Source organism: Dipodomys spectabilis, unplaced genomic scaffold, assembly GCF_019054845.1.
Source record: "Dipodomys spectabilis isolate Male_0828 unplaced genomic scaffold, ASM1905484v1 ptg000034l, whole genome shotgun sequence".
In the NCBI taxonomy this organism is placed as follows: Eukaryota; Metazoa; Chordata; class Mammalia; order Rodentia; family Heteromyidae; genus Dipodomys; species Dipodomys spectabilis.
Genome location: NW_024870711.1, coordinates 4145059 through 4161709, shown reverse-complemented (window position 1 = coordinate 4161709; position 16651 = coordinate 4145059). Strand labels below are relative to the sequence as shown.

The 16651-nt window shown below is 42.6% G+C and overlaps 1 protein-coding gene and 3 gene segments (V, D, J or C); 1 reads left to right on the top strand and 3 right to left on the bottom strand.

Annotated features, from left to right (window-relative positions):
- Positions 1-16651, top strand: part of LOC122105767 (cationic trypsin-3) — a 229544-nt gene that overhangs the window by 45893 nt on the left and 167000 nt on the right. The window lies entirely within an intron of this gene.
- LOC122105830 lies at positions 1725-6247 on the bottom strand. The segment is given in 3 exon segments: positions 1725-2044; positions 5765-6055; positions 6146-6247. Coding segments are annotated over 3 exon segments (660 nt in total).
- LOC122105829 lies at positions 8121-10317 on the bottom strand. The segment is given in 3 exon segments: positions 8121-8296; positions 9657-10043; positions 10128-10317. Coding segments are annotated over 3 exon segments (612 nt in total).
- LOC122105828 lies at positions 15798-16405 on the bottom strand. The segment is given in 2 exon segments: positions 15798-16204; positions 16297-16405. Coding segments are annotated over 2 exon segments (456 nt in total).

The following is a 16651-nucleotide window of genomic DNA, read 5'->3' as shown; positions in this document are numbered from 1 at the left end:
AGTAGAATCACCTGAAATAATTTCATACAAGGTAGTACCATAGCTTACCCTCCAGACTAGTGATGTTGAACCTGTTATCTGTGCCTTTTGAAATGACTTTGTATCGGTCTGCCTACTGACCTTCAGAAATGGTCTCATAAAATCAAATGATAAGCCATTTTTCTGTAGGTGTCAACATTTATCAAATGATGAGAATAAGATGATGAGTTCAGGTGACATATTGCCGATGAGCAATATCTGTGGATTGGATCTTTCTCTTACACTCGAAACAATTATCCTACTCTAATTCTACCATCTCCCAGATGTTCTGATTCTGTAGGAGTTCTCTATCTTGGTATCCATCCAGGTCTGCAGATGTACTAGGCAAGGAACAAAACAAGGATTGTGCCGGAAAGACACCAGGCATCAGGAAGTGATGTCGGAAAATACTGTTTCTACTTGCTCGAATCTGGGTTGGGATCATATCTCTGTCTCCTACTGGCTTACTATTCTCTCTTTCCCTCCTTCCTTCTCTCCCTCCATTCCTTCCTTCTTTTGTTTTGTTTATCCCCTTGGGGGGGAACATTTGGAGACCATAGCTTTTCATGGCAAAATTGAGAAAACACTCTCTTTACCTGTCTTGAAAAAATTAAATCAATTTATATAGTTAAACACATGAACATAGAACTTTATATACAATATGGAGTAAGAGGAAGAGAGTGGTGTTGGTCACTGTGTTTAACCTAGCCTTTATGTCTGATGTTTTAGAAATATTACTCTGAGTGACAGAGTCTTCATGTCTGAACTTAGACTGAAATGTTCCATGATACTCCAACAATCCTCTGCTGTTTTCATTATCAACCTGAAAAAAATGCCCAGGAGATGATATATTACTCACAAGGCTCATGATGCTGTTGGCATCTGGTATGTAACTGCCTGTGGCACTTGGAAAACACTGGTCAAACACCCAATTCAGATCCTTCTAAGGAAAAAAAAATCATTCTCTCCATCATGGTCTAATACCATTAAAAAGAGATTAATCAGAGTCTCTACTTGGTTTGATATTCTTCTTCAAACTCAAAATTAGATCCTCTCCCCAAACACTTCTCTTCTCCAGGGAGCTCTGTGCACAGAAAACGTGTATTTGCTGTTCTTCTTACATGTGACAGATATCTATTGGTTATCCTAATTAAGGAATTTCTCCCTTGAAATCCTTGTCCTATCAGTCAAAAGACAGGCTCTCAGCTTCCATGTTATTTTAAATAACCCCAACCAAGTAACAACCCCAACCTCTTCACTAATGATCAAGTTCCCCAAAAGTGTGTTCTTGGCTATGGGCAGGGTTGGTTTTATTCTACAATCTAGAATGCCAGGGAGTAAAGTTGGTCCTTCTCAATGTAGCTTCAAAGCAATGTTGAGAACTGAGATCAGCATCTATAATGGTTGAATCTAGATGATATCTAAGAAACAGAAATGGAAACCTATAACAAGAGAGAAAATGAAGCCAGAAAGATGGAGAAAGAAATAGAGTTCTCAATTCAGCCACATCACAGTTCTAAGATCAAATTCTCATTTGGTTCTAAGACCTCACCGGGTTCTGTTTCAGACGTCATAATTTAGCCTTACAGTAACTTTTCATTGATCTTAAGATATAACTAGACTTAGAAAATAAGGTTCCTCCCAACCCGTTATCCATCTGCTTCCTGAGCAGAGCCAGTGGTAAGTCTGTGGGCTCAGCTCTGGGCTCAGCTCACATTCAGCACTGTGATATGACTGCTGGCACACAGATACATGGTAGAATCCCGCAGCTCCGAAGCCAGGACCTCCAGGTTACAGTGTGAGTTTTTAATGCACTCAGCTGAAAAATTTCTCCCTGGGATCATCCCTGGATCATCCATGACATCTTCATTCTGGAAGGAAATCAAGACCTTGAGCTTCTTTTCCAGGATGTGTTGATACCACATCACACCCTTGTGTCCTTTTTTAGGGACATAAGACATCTTTACTTTCTGTCCTTTCTCTGTGACCAGGGGCCGGGGAGTCTGAATGGTTTCATCCAGAGAGCCTGCAAAGAAAGTAGATAGAGGTTGGAGACTAAGCTCGGTGAGGAATCTGACAGCCTGGACAAAGACTGAGGGCAGGGGTTGACAACTTCAGAAAAAGAACTTGCCTGCCACCAGGAGACAAAGGACCACAAAGCAGGTGCGTGTCAAGCACCTGGCAGCACTGAAAAGGAATAGAAGAGGATCGCTTTCTTGGAGGTTTTTCTTGCCTCTGATCAAAGGTTTTCTATGACGTGTTCACCTTGTGGAAGCCAACAGTCTTTGATGTCCTTCTCTGTGCAAGAGACAAAATTAGACAAGATAGATGAAACCATCCCTAGTCCACCACTGGAAAATAGGCAGATCTGAGATTCTGTTAAAGCCAGAAAAAGTGGAGTGATGTTTAATATGAGGAAAAGGAGAAACAAAGAACATCAAATTTTAAGTTGAGACAAAACAGAGTTCTAGAAGTTAGAAGGGACCAAAGTGGCTAGGATTTGTGAGGAAGTCTCTCATAGAAGAGGAGGCTACTCGGAGCTCCAGATACCTTTACAGGATCTCCTGACACTCCGTTAAATGGCAATCTATGTCTGTGTCAGAGAACACTTAAAAAGGCTCTGACCCCAGAGAGGATTCATCAGCATGAGTACAAGTGTGGGGCAAAGTCAGGCTGGAGTATGAACAGGCAAAATAGAATCCAAAATAAATAGGTCATCTGAAAAAAGGTGGGAAGGGAGGGAGAGGGGAGGGAGGGAGAGAGACAGGGAGAGAGGGAAAAAGTAAGAAATGGGAAAACTCATGCCACAGGCTGGCCTTCTATTTCTTCAAACAGTTGTATGGAACAGGGGAAGGATTTCTGGAATGGTATCATATAAAGCTCTGAATATATTCTTTCTAGAGGAAATAATGAAACTGCTGAAAACTTAAACGCTGATGTTTGACTCTGAAAATTGTTCTCAAGACATATAGCAAACAGAAGCGTACCTACTCAGGGAAATCTACTCAGTCTTAGAATGAGTACAAAGGAGTCTGCAACACTGAGCCAGGGTCCAGTTCCTCTCCACATGCCCTGAAGCTCAACAGGACAGAAGCTCCACACCAGGTGGGTGTGGTGAAGAACATGGGGTTCTTCCCTCCCAGCTCCCAGGTTAAGGAGCCCTGCCATTTCTTCCTTGGCCTCCCTTCTAAACTCTGTTCTGCCACTGAAAGTAAACTGTCTGCATTTTGATTCTGGTTCCTTTACAAGCAAGGCGCATGATAAACAAGTAGCTTTACTTGTCTGTGACTCAGTTTCCTTATCTGTAAAATGGGTGAGATTACAGGGACATGGTAAAACAAACTACAAATACAGGTGAGGAAAACGTATTTTATAGTATATAAAAATGATTGGTAAAGGTTAGCTATAATCATTAATAGCATTAAAACAATGAAATAATTTACAAAAGCTCTCTTGTAATAAATCTTGTCATATTCTTCCTAGATTGTCTCTATTTATTTTTTGTCTCTATTTAACCTAACACTCAGAGTATTTTTTTTCTTTAATTTGGAATGTAGTTCTGACACAGGAATATTGAATATTGACTCTGAGAGGAGGGAAAAAACAAAATGCTGAAATAAGGATACAGGTTGACCCATTGTAACAGTGAGATGTACAAGACACTATATTGAAAACGAACTTTACAACTTCAGGGGGGCAGGGGAGGAAAGAGTCGGGGAGGTAGGGAGGGAAGGGATGGATGATAGGAGAAAATCAAAGGAGGAGGTAACAATGCTTGATAGGAAATATACTCATTATCTTACTCGTGTAACTGTAACCCCTCTGTACAGTATCTTTACAATAAAAAATATATACAAAAAATACACCTCCTTGTGACAGTTTGTGAAGTCGCAGTATTTCTTGTTCAACCTTCTTCAACTTGATGAAGGGTTGCCTCTTTCTCACCTCCATAATTTTCCTGATTCACATTCTCTGGAACCTCTTCTGTTACTAATAGACACATCATGAGTCAGCTTCTGAGAATAGCTTAGGGTCAACTAATTTTCCCACTCTAACAACCTAGTATCTTGGGTCCTACATGACCATAGCACCTTCATGACCTGCCTCTTAGCTAGGACTACAGGTATGCACCACAAATCCCAATCTTGATTTATTTTCTTTTCAACATTCTCAAAACTGTACGTTGTTTTTCAAATCACTTCCCACAGACAGTCTTGATTATCCTTACAAGTCAACAAGTAAATTATTTTGCTTTAAAAAAAGCTTTGTGCATAATGAGATGAGACATGAATGCTGGATAAGATATAATCTTTAATGCTTTTATAGTGTCAAAATTTTAACTACAATCAATGGATATAATCCACAAGCTCAATCAAAACAGCATGTTCTTTTAATAAAAGAACTTCCTGTTGATAGATGGCCTCACAGACCTTAAGCTAAGTTACAAAACTGCCTGAGAAGCTGGCCCCAGTGGCTCATGCCTATAATCCTAGCTACTCAGGGGGCTGAGATCTGAGGATCACAGTTCAAAGCCAGCTTGGGTAGGAAAATTTATGAGACTCTTGTCTCCAATAAACCACTCAGAAAATCGGAAGTGGTGCAGTGGTTCAAGTGGTAGAGTGCTCACCTTGAGCTGAAGAGCTGAGGAACCGAGTTCAGGCCCAGAGTTCAAGCCCCATGACCACCACCACTACCACCACCACCAACAACAACAAAAACTGCCTTACAAGAGTAAGTTCATTGTCACTATACAACTGGGGGAGGGGTGTGGGAGAGGGATAAGCGGGAGAAAATGAGGGATGGGCTAACAGTGTTTAAAAACAAATGTACTCATTACCTTTCTCATATAACTGTAACGCCCCTGCTCATCCATCACCTTTACAAGAAAGATAAGATAAATAAAATAAAATTTTAAAAAGAGTATGTTCTTTGTCATAGAAAGTGGCACATCAGGCACTGCTTTATTCTTAGTAAGAAACAGGAAAAATAGGATGTGATTCGAAGGCAGCCGCATCGATTTCCCAATTTTCTCATACCGTGGGCTGCACTAAGGAGGACATAGGAAGATTTAAGTATCCAGAGATGCTGAAAGTCAGTTTGCAGATAATCTGTTGGGATCTTGCTGGGTGAGGACTCTTGCAGAGGAAGCTCTGGAGACAGAGAGGAGGAGGGGGAGGAAGGTGACCTGATGTCTCAGAGAGCTATTTTGAAGTGATCCAATCGGGTGCCAACCTGTGTCTAAAACCTGAAAATGTTCTTGAATGTCTGAGACAGGCTGGAGGAAGCCATGGTTAGAAAGTGAAAAAGTAAAAGAATCCTACCGAAGTACCATCTAGATGTCAGAAGCCAGGAAGGAAGCCGAGAGTTTTAAGAGACAGGAAGTGGTGGAGAAGCTGCCAGGAAAGGCGCAGGGAGGGGGCTTTATTATCCCCATGCTCTTCTCACCCCGCGTCCAGCTTACACAATGCTGATAGAACCTCGGCCTGAGACATTGATCCTCCATTGTGAAACCAGAGAGGAATCCCAGAAAGCAGGCCCTGAGGCCTCCCCGCCAAAGCTTCCTAGTGCGAGCCTTCATGACCCTCTGCTCTTTCTTCACCTGGAGACTGAGGACTGGGCCAAGTTCTTTCTTTGATGGGGAGGGGCCTACCATGAGTGCTGTGAGCACCCGGGAGATGGAAAGGAAGGGGAAGCACTCGATTTTTTTGCACTGGGCCAAGGTGACTCTGCAACTCTGTGTCTCTACTGCTGGCGCAGAAGTACTTGGCTGAGTCTCCGGGTTGTGTGGGCTGGATCTTCAAGTTGGAGCGCGACGCAGTAGGCATGTCCGCGGAGAATCGCTCTTTGGGCATCCCTGCATCATCCACCAGAGCCTGGTTCTGGAAGGAGATCAGTGCTTCCAGTCCCCGCGCCACGGTCTGTCTGTACCAGGAAAGGGCAGTGTGGCCTGCCATGGGCTCACACTTCAGAGCTACGTTCTTTCCCTTCCCTCTCACCTCATACCTGGGTGTCTGCACCACCCCAGCATTTAGAGATTCTGGAAAGAGACAGAATAAAGAACATAAATATAACCATAACTAACAATGTCTAAAAATAAAATCCAGACTCTTGTTTACTGCAACCTCACCTACTCCCAAGAAACAAAGAATCACAGGGTAAAGGGGGCTGGTGGCCATAGCCGGAGGACAGGAGGAGATTGTACCCACAAGAAGCTCAGCAGGGCTGTGGTTTCTGCAATCTACTGTCTCCTCAAGGTGGAGTATGGCCTAGCAATGACATCATGGTCCCTGCCACGGCTCAGAGGACTTTCTTTCCAAAGAAGAGCCCTCTCCCCTGACAAGATTTAAATCATTTGTGATTCTGATTGCAACGTAGTTAGTTCATTGAAAGACTGCAAGCACTGCAAGCACTTGTCTCTCATGGTCTCTGTATTTGGGTAACCACCAACGTCACTTTCCTCATTCTGCTTCTAGTCTATGTGCCATGAGCTCCTCAGATTCTGGGCATTGGTTAAAGTGCATTTTACATTTCAAATACTTCATCATTCCTAACTCTATCTCTGCCCTCCCCCCCACAAAGTCAAAATAATTATTGCTTATTTAAGCCTTTGTCCCAGCCTCATCCTGGAACATTTGAACTTACTCATTATAAGGACGGCAAAGAGATGGGGCTGAGATGATTTTACTCCTAGTGAAGGAGAAAAAAAGATACTCATGAAGTGTATGGTTCTCTTATCCACAACCCAGGAAAGTCTCAAAATTTTGCTAATATCCAAGTCCTTCTGTGGATTGAATAGAGACAAAAGAGGACTTCCACTTCCCCTTAGGCTCCTCCATAAAGCACTCTGCAGTAAATTCTAATTTTCTAGCAAATTTCTTCAGGCATTAGCATCCAATTTTCTAAACTTAACACTTCTTGGTGGAGAGGGTGGGGACAGATACAAATCTAAGAATCTTATAGTATGAGAATGAGTATAGTATTACGGATCTTATAGTATGAGTAATAATGTGATTCCTGTTCTTATAAAAGCATAATGCACTAGATCCCTGTCTTTGCTACTGGCAGAGAGACACACTCTTCCAGGGTCAGGACTACAATGTAATTGGATTCCTTGGAAGTTACAGAGCAAAGCAATCATCATGGTGGAGCGTCAGCAGTGCTCACCCTTCCCTGGTCTGGCGTGTGTGTGTGTGTGTGTGTGTGTGAGTGTGTGTGTGTGTGTGAGCATTCTGTTCATCTTTTACACTATCTCTCCCTCTCTGTTCAGGTGTAGCATCCACACAGGAAGAAGTCATTTACAGGGCTCACAAAGGAGGACGACACACAAATGTATGGACACACTTAAAACCAGGGATTTTCTCATCTGTACCCAGCACTAGTCTATTTTAAAATATAAAGAAAAACTGGAGTACGTGAAAAGTTTAGCACATGATTAAATTGCCCCTTTGCTCAGTGTTTTGTTCCTTAATAGTGGGAAAAGTTCAGGTTTTATGGGCTTCCATAGGTCCCGATCATTCTTTCTGGTGACATTAATCAACTTCTGAGTGGAAGCGTTACACCTCTGGGTTTTCCTCAACATTCCTGGCAGGGCAGGAAGACCAGTGCAGACTGGGCGACAGGAAAGCCTTGTACAATAGCTGCTGTGATGGTGCTGGCACACTTGCTGCTTTCCTTTCTCTGCAGCAGCGTACATCCCTTCTTCTGTCATGGCTCATAGTTCTCTTGATGAATTCGAACTACTTCTGACATAGAGTATAAAGCCTGTGCACTTTTTAAATTAATCCTATAACATTATGCAATAATTTAAGTCAATGTTTGCATTTTCCTGCATACACGGTTTAACTGCATTGTCTGGAGAAGGATCTGTATTACTTTTTTTCAACAAAAAGAAAATGGCTAGTTGGACTTGGGGTCTCAGATTCACAGTTATTGCTATCCAGGAGCATACTGTTACTGATACTTTATGATTCTTGATTTTGTAGAGAGTATTGAAAATAGAAAATTTCCCATGACAATCTATCTACTGGGGGTAATGAATAAGTATATTCTTAGTGTGTGAAAGACCGGATATCAAGGCTGGCCTTATATTTTTTCTTAATTTCTTATCCATGGATGGGAAGGTTATAATCAGGCAATATCTCACTGAATATCCAGCCAGGAGCAGCAGCAATGGCTGGAGAGCTCCATGTGTCACGAACAGCCCACAAGCTTGCAGCAGCCGCCGCCAAAATACTCATTTTGTATTTAAATAAGAAGACATTCACAATTCCAAGAACATCTATTGGATATTATTAACATAGAATAATCTGCTGTGGGGAGTAAAGGGGCATGTTGTTTCTACATTTGAAGCATTTGTACACTTCTGTACAACTACTTAAAGATAATTTTAAAAATACCAAAAAAATGAAATGTTAGTACTCTTTGAAAAAAATAATTCTTTGGTATTACAGTTTTGGAGAAGTAGCAAATTTGTACAACTGTGTCCAGGAATCCCATGCTAGCCAGGGAATCAGCCAATATAAGAGGCAACACTGATACTTGCACATCATAAGAAGTCAGTTTATATGACTTGCATGTAAGCAGGGACAGCAGATTGTGCTGTGTAATGAGCCCCCCTTCCCCATTGGTTTAGAATGAAACCATTAATCATTACTTCTGGGGCTGTGGGTTGGACACACAATGCTTCAAAATCTTTGCTCAACCAGTTCTTTGGAGGCTTGCAAATATTTTCTCCATTTCTACAGCTTCTGTTCACATCCTTTGCACAGGCAATGATTTAGTACCAGTGTTTGAATAAGGAACTCTCTTTAAAGATTTCAATCAGTGTGAATTTAAAAAGCAACAGAACAGACCCTGGTGAAATTCCAGAGCTCCATAATATGTAACTATATTCTCACTGAGGAGAATGATCCCGATTGATTGATACAGTTATGCTTTTACAAAATGAGTATCTATTAATAAACTCCACTGCAGATTGGGAGTGCCCAGAGATGTTTGCTGCTTTGTGGAGAAGGAAAGTGTTCAACAACATCCTGAATGATTAGAGGATTCAAAAGCATGGAGACAGTGGCAGCAATGATAAGGACAGATGCACAGAGGGACATTCAATTGCATATGTTTTACAAGGAGATGAAGTACCTTTGACTCTCAATAAGGTAAGTGCTGTGAAGCATCCTAACAGACCAGCTTTTCAAATTTTGAACAGCATGCAGAAGTGGCACTCGCATCCTGAATTCAGTGGAGAGACATTGAGTGCATCAAACTTGGAAAGTGTGATATATGAAGATTATTATTCCTAGTTCACCCATCTTGTACTTACTTTGTATAATGAAAAATGAAGATGAAATTAACATTTTATGTAGTGCCTTGATAGCAAAAAGTTTCTATTCTAGGAAAATTCAAGAGGGTGAAGGATGTGTTCACAGCTTACCATGAGAAAGGAGTAAGAGGATAAACTGGTGGCCTTAATTAGGAAGGTTCCCTTCAAATGTGAATGGCAGTGTGGTGCTTCTGGTTTATCTGATATGTGAGCTTTGAACTCACAATTTACAAGGAATCCCATAACTTTTTTTTTCCTATCCCAGATCTTCCCTATTGATACTTTATCAGTGACTGCCTTTTGCACGCGCCAAACCCACTCATGGGGAATGAGGAAGGCTGGGCCAGAAGGGAGGCGGGGACACAGCAGGGTTTCTGCACCAGCAGAGTGAGATTCTGTGGCACTGTGGATGGACTGCTGGCACAGAGGTACACTGCTGAGTCCTTGGGCTCTGTGGGTTGGATCTTCAACGTGGAAAGTGATGCATTAGGCATCTCAGCTGAGAACCGCTCTGAGGGCATCCCAGTGTGGTCTATTGCATCCTTGTTGTTGAAGTAGATCAGCAGTTCCAGGCCCTGTGTCATGGTCTGTCTATACCAGAAAGTACGGGTGTGCCCTGAGATTGGCTTACACATCAGCATCACTGACTGCCCCTTCTCTGTCACTTCATGCATGGGTGTCTGGGTGACCCCGGCATCTGCACGCTCTAGGAGAGAAGAGAGAATCGGGGGAAAGAATAGAAAAATGGTAGGAGCTCACCATGACGATGTTAAATATTCTAAGGACTCACTTGCTACCAGGACACAAAGGGCCACAAAGAAGAAAGTCTGGTCATCCATAGCTGAGGGAGAGCAGATGGAGGAAACAATGAGCAGAAAAATGACAATGAGACATTTCCGGCTGCCAGTGACATCATAAATGAGCCACCCCCACCCAACCTGAGGCTCTTATCGGAGGAGGTCTCACTGCTCAGAGATGAGTTTGGCAGGCTACCCGTAGCAGTCATTGATTGAGGTGCAGACCTCAGACATCTAGAGGACACTTGCAGGCACACTTAAGCCATCACGCCCTCTCTATTGTAATCCTCCTCTAGTATCCCGCCAACTATTTCCAGCTGCACTTCAATATCCAAAAGTTCAAAGAGGAATTGTTGTCTTATTCAAAACCAGCGCTTCTGCCAACTCAACGCTCTCAGTTACATACTCACATCAACATCACCCTTGTGGTGCTTCACAGCTGCTCTCAGAGCTCTTCTGGAAGAGCAAGGATGACAGCGTGGAGGAGCTGAATGGATGACCTGTGAGCTGATTAGACTGGAGAAAGTCTTAGGGGTAAAAGATCTCTCAGAGTGCACTAATCCTTGAGCTCTGCTAAACTTCCAGGGTGTGCACAGCATAGACTCTCTCATCTCTTCTCTATCCCCTTCAGAAAACATGCAGATCTTTCTCTTGCCCTGTAAGATCTGTATATAAAACATTCCAGTTGATTTACATCTTGTTTCCATCCCCTAGATACCTGGTCTTTTCCTTCTTAAAACAATCCTGCCATAAACCTATTTCCTCTCTGAGTAGACGGTATACAAAGGGGAAAGAGGGATCCATGTCTTGGGTCCATTTGTTATTTTGTAACAAAGAAGAAATAGTTTAATTTCAATTTCATTTTGTTTTTGACAAAAAACCCCATCACTGAATCCCCTTAACCTGAGAGAACATGACAATCTTAAGTAACAATTGGTTTCCAGGCAGGTAGATAGTGTCTGAGATGACTCTTTCCCAGAGAGCTCGAAGGTCTTGTACTATCTTAGGCCTATGGTATAACATATGATCATTGATCTCTTTTCATAAAGACCATCGCTTCCCTGTCACCAGCTGCCTAGACATGGCAGGCAGAATGACAGTCCTTCAAAGATATGCGTGTCTGATCCTTAGAGCCTGAGGCTGTGTTGAATGATAGGGCAAAGGGTAAAGTTACCAATGCAATTAAGATGGACAATCATCTAACTTTAATAGGGGGGAGATTGTATTGGAATTTCTAAATAAACCTGATTATAACACAAGGGTCTTAGAATCTGGAGGAAAAAGGAAAGCAGAGAGCCCTAACCCAAGAAACAAATCAGGCAGCTGCTATTGTCTTTGAAGAGGGACAATGGAGACCATGAGACTTTGGATAGGGACCATGAGCTGAGGGACTGGTAGCCTCTAGAAGGTAAAAAAGACAAAGTACAGACTCATGCAGATACTCCAGAAGACATGAAGTCAGGACAACACTTTGATTTTAGCCCAATTATACCCAGGAACAACTGACCTACCAAACTCTAAGACAAGAAATTGATGTTAGTTTAAGCTGGCAACTTAGTGATGCTTCCTTATAGCAGCTACAGACATGTAACACATTGTAGCAACCATGAAACTCATGGGTGAAAGACTTAGAAGCTGGGTAGGAAACACAGGTAAAAAACCACATGCAAAGAACTTCAAATCAGGCCAAGAGAAAGTAGACGAAAAAATTGTCATTTCTTCCCAGATCTCATCTGCTTTAGAGCACACAAGACAGCAGAATGGATTTCAAGGTGCATTATATACATTGACATCTTCCAGAAGAGAAAAAATGTTCTTGTTGCTTAGACCCACCTCATCAGTGGACTTGCTGTGTTTCAACTATGTCACCTCCTTGAGGTCAAGGCTCCAGTGATCTGGTCTGGGGAAGTGTTCATTTCTCCTGCTCTGCCTCAGAGTATGGCTGCCTTAAGCCGGTGTGAGGTCTTCTGACCCACACAATGCTTCTAGTTCCCAAACACAGAATGCACAAACTGTACCTTCCCCAAACCTTGTCCCACTGCAGGCTGACTTGCTACCTAGAGACCAATTCAATTCTTAAGGCAGAGGAAAACCCATCTCCAAAGGAACAAAAGAGGAAGAGCTGTTTTGTGATCATCTGCCATCATTTAAGACATCTGCAAACCAATTCCTAGAAACAAGGCCTAACCTCAGAGCGTCCCTTAACTCTTTTATTCCAGGGACCTTTTCAGTGTCTCCCTATCTACTTTCGGGGTCCGTGAGACCACACTGCCTCCTACTGCCCAATGGGGGAGAAACAACATAGAATCTAGGGGAGTTGTGATTAGCGATATTTAGGATAGAAGGTTTGAGTTTTTTAACTTTTATTTTATTGTAAAGGTGCTGTACAGAGGGGTTACAGTTACATAAGTAAGGTAATAAGTTCATTTCTTGTTGAACATTGTTACCCCCTCTTTGATTTTCTCCTACTATCCCTTCCCTCTCCCATCTTCCCCACTCCTCCCCTCCCCCCAAGTTGTAAAGTTCATTGCCAACATAGTGGCTTGTGAGTATCATTGTAGCAATGGATAATCCTGTGCCCCTGTTTCAGTATTTTGTTATTCCCTTTCCCCTCCCCAAATTATATAAATGTATATATAAGAAACAGGGCACCAAAATCAAATACAGTGACAACAGGGGATAGATATACCATAGGGGGAAGAATATACAAAAGAAACAAAAAAACCTACATAAAAACAACAACAACAAAGAAAAAGAGCTCCCCTATGACCCAGCAATCCCCCAATGACCACAAATAAGGTCACACTAAAGCTATCAGCACAACTATGTATATCAGCAGCATTATTCACCATAGCTAAGATATGGAACCAACCCAGATGCCCCTCAGTAGATGAATGGATCAAGAAAATGTGGTATATATATGGTGTATACACACACACACACACACACACACACACACACACATAATGGAATTCTATGCTTCCATCAGAAAGAATGACACCAACCCATTTGTGGGGAAATGTAAAGACTTGGAAGTAAAGTAAGTCAGACACAAAGAACTATAGGTCCCATGGTTTCCCTAATTTGCAATAATTAGTATATATCTAGGATGATCTTATCAGATGAGCAGAAAAGCTCAAAAGCTATGTGCATACGACCATATAAGATGATACTAAGTGAAAAAAAGCAAGATATGTACATACATAAGGTTTGAGATTTTGTAATTCGTTGAAGTTAGAGGGTAAGTGAAAAATATTAACATATTATCATCTGAGAGACAGACTGTAGACTCATATGCAGAAATAATGTCACTTTTAATTTTTGTATAGTCAAGGTGATGTACAGAGGGATTACAGTACATGAGTAAGGTCATGTAACTTGCCAAACTTGCTACCCTTCCCTCATTATTTTCTCCCCCTCCCTAGTTTCACCTCCTCCACATGGAATGGATCATTTCCAACACATTGTCTTATGAGTATTGCTGTTGGATTGGTTCCCCCTTGTCCTTTGTCTCACCATTCTGTTGTTCCCCTTCCCTTCCCAAATTCAGATAAACGTATGTACTATACCAGGGCACCAAAATCAAGTACAGTGACAACAGGGGATGAACCACAGGGGGGAAGAACACAGGAAAGAAACAAGCAATCACATAGCACATAAACACAGCAGCAACATGTGTCCATATTTTCGAGTTCGTTTCGCTCAGTAGGTTTCCTTATAGCATGCACATACCATAGTTTCAGTTCCAATATTGTTTAAAACAAACTAAAAACAAAAACAAGGCTTAGATATGAGACCTTATAGGTTGACTAACACTATGCTGTCATGGAGTTAAAGTCTAAGGTGAGAATACACCAACTGGTTACATCGAGAAGTTGGATATAAACCTGTTTGTTGGTGACCTGGGATCTCAAGTGAGACATGCTGATGCCCAGAGCCTTAAATTGTTCTCATCTTATACAAAATTTGAGGGAACAAAAATAATATTCTCTCTGGAAGGTAGAGATACATCAAAACATGCTTGTATATAGCACAGGAATTTATTTCAAAAAATACAAACGCTGTGAAAAAGTAAAAACCATGAATGAGAATTAACACAAAAAAATTCAAATGGGAAGGGATGGGAAGGGGAAACAAAGGAGGAGGCTACATTGCTTGATAAGAAATGTACTCATTATCTTGCCCATGTAATTGTAACCCCTCTGTACAGTATTTTCACAATAAAAAATTCAACAAAAATAGCTAGAGTGTGGTGGAATATTTTCTTAGGCTAAGAAAACATGAGGTCCTGCCTTCAATTCTCACAACAAAAGAAGAGGAGAGAAGAAGAGAGGAGAATGAAGGAGAGAGGGAGGAAAAGAGATCACAAGGGAAGGGGTGGAAGGGGAAAGAAGGGGAGGAGAAGGAAGGAGAGAAGAGGAGGGCAGGGGAAGGGAAAGGAGGGAAGAGGAGAGGAGAGGAGGAGGTAGAGAAAGAGGAAGAAAATTGCACATAGATGTTAGAGGGGAAATCATAAGACAAGCTCTTAAATAAATATGTTATTTTATGTTTGAAACACTAAATATGATCTAGAAAACATCATGAGGGACTTAGTAACTATAAGAAGTGATATAGCAGGATGGGAAAAATCAAATAACAATGGTGATAAACATAGACAATTGACATGGTCAATGGTCATATTCACCCATCCCATGATTGTCAGAAAGTATAAACATATTGGAAAATTATCACTGACTGACAAGGCATACTAACCCTAACCCTGACCTTCAGTCTAACCCTAACCCTACCCCTCAGCCTAAACCTCACCATTACCCTAACCCTAAACCTAATCCTCACCCTATCCCTAACCCTAACCCTAAACCTGACACCCACCCTAGACCTCAACCTAACCCTAACCCTAGCCCTAATCCTCACCCTAACCCTAACCCTAACCCTAACCTAGCAGGTAGGCTAGATAAGGAGGGAAGAGATGCCAGGATGGGCTGCAGAAAGAGAGAACACCTTCACATAGTTCCCAGTCAATGACTTTTCAAGTACTTCCAGCAGGTGAACCATATGAATCAAGGCTTGAATGGTGCAGGGCTGGGTTGGTTCGAATGGAAAAACATAGAGCTCTCTAGGAAAAGTAGAATTTTGTTTGACTAAAGATTTGGGATTAGGGTATGTAGTAATAGAGGTGCTGGCAAAAATACCTAAAATTGCCATCACCATCATCATTACCAACAGAATGTTATTATTATTATTATTGTTATTTCCACAGAAACAGAGGGAGAAAGTCTACAAAACAGTGAAGAAAAATGCAGGTAAGTGTGAAGATAGAAAGTGAGACAAGGAAGCTAATATCAGAGATGTCACCGAGGCTCCTGTTCAGTCATTCAGGAGCCACAGAGGAAGACCAAAACAGCTAGCTGCTTGGTATGAGCCCTCTATGGTACTGAGTTGGCTATGTGTTTGGGGAGTGCATGGATTATGAACAAGGTACATCTGGGCTCTGGGACACCCAGGTCTCTCCTGAGGGACTGTCACTTTGGGGTTCTTGATTGCTTGCAGTCCCTCAGATATCCTTTTCACACGTTTGCAGCACTCATGTCTCAAGAAGCAATGCCTGCCCTCTCCTGACATGAGTGAAGCCTGCATCTGAAGACGGGCCTCCTCCTCCATCCTCAGATGGGGAGGAAAGCGCAGGCTCTGTGCAGGGCAGCTCTGAGCTGCACAGAGGCAGAGAAGCACAGAGCTTTGTGCATGGCAGGAAACGGTCCCTGCCTGGCTGTGTCTAAGCTGCTGGCACAGAGATACACCGCTGAGTCCTCCAGCTGTGCAGGCTGAATCTTCAAGGTAGAGTCTGCACCTTCAGGCCTCTGTGCAGAAAACCGATCTTTAGGCAACTGGGCTTCCTCACTCATAACCTTGTTCTGAAAATAAAGCAGCCTCTCTGGGCCCTGTCCCGGGGTCTGCCTGTACCAGAAGAGGGCATTGTGACCAGAAACTGGATCACACCAAAGAGACACAGCTTGGCTTTTCTCGGTGACCTTGTATCTGGGAGACTGAGTGACCCCAGCTTCTGTGAGTGCTGTGGAGGAAAAGACAAAGAATCCGGGTGGAAACAGTGGAGATGATCTTGGGGGGATGTGACAAGGAGATGGTAGGGATATGAGGACTCACCCATCCCCAGGAGACACAGGGACATGCAGGACGGCAGGCTGGTGCCCATGGTGAGGCAGTGCAGGAGGTGCTCCCAGCTCTCTGTCCTGGGGAATGCAGCAGAGGAGGAGCTTCTGTGTCCCCACCCAGCAGCCCCCACCGTGATGCTATGTGACATCTCCATGGAGGCCTCTTTCTTCCTGTCCAATAGCTGCAAGCCCAAAGAGCTCTTGTGGCTATGCACTGTCATGCCCTGTGGAAAGGCACGTACTTTTCTAACATTTTAGGAGTTGAGTCTCCCTCCACATTTCCAGATCTCCTGGATATTTCCTCTTACCTCTACCAAAGCAACTGAAAATCACGCTATCAGCTAGTG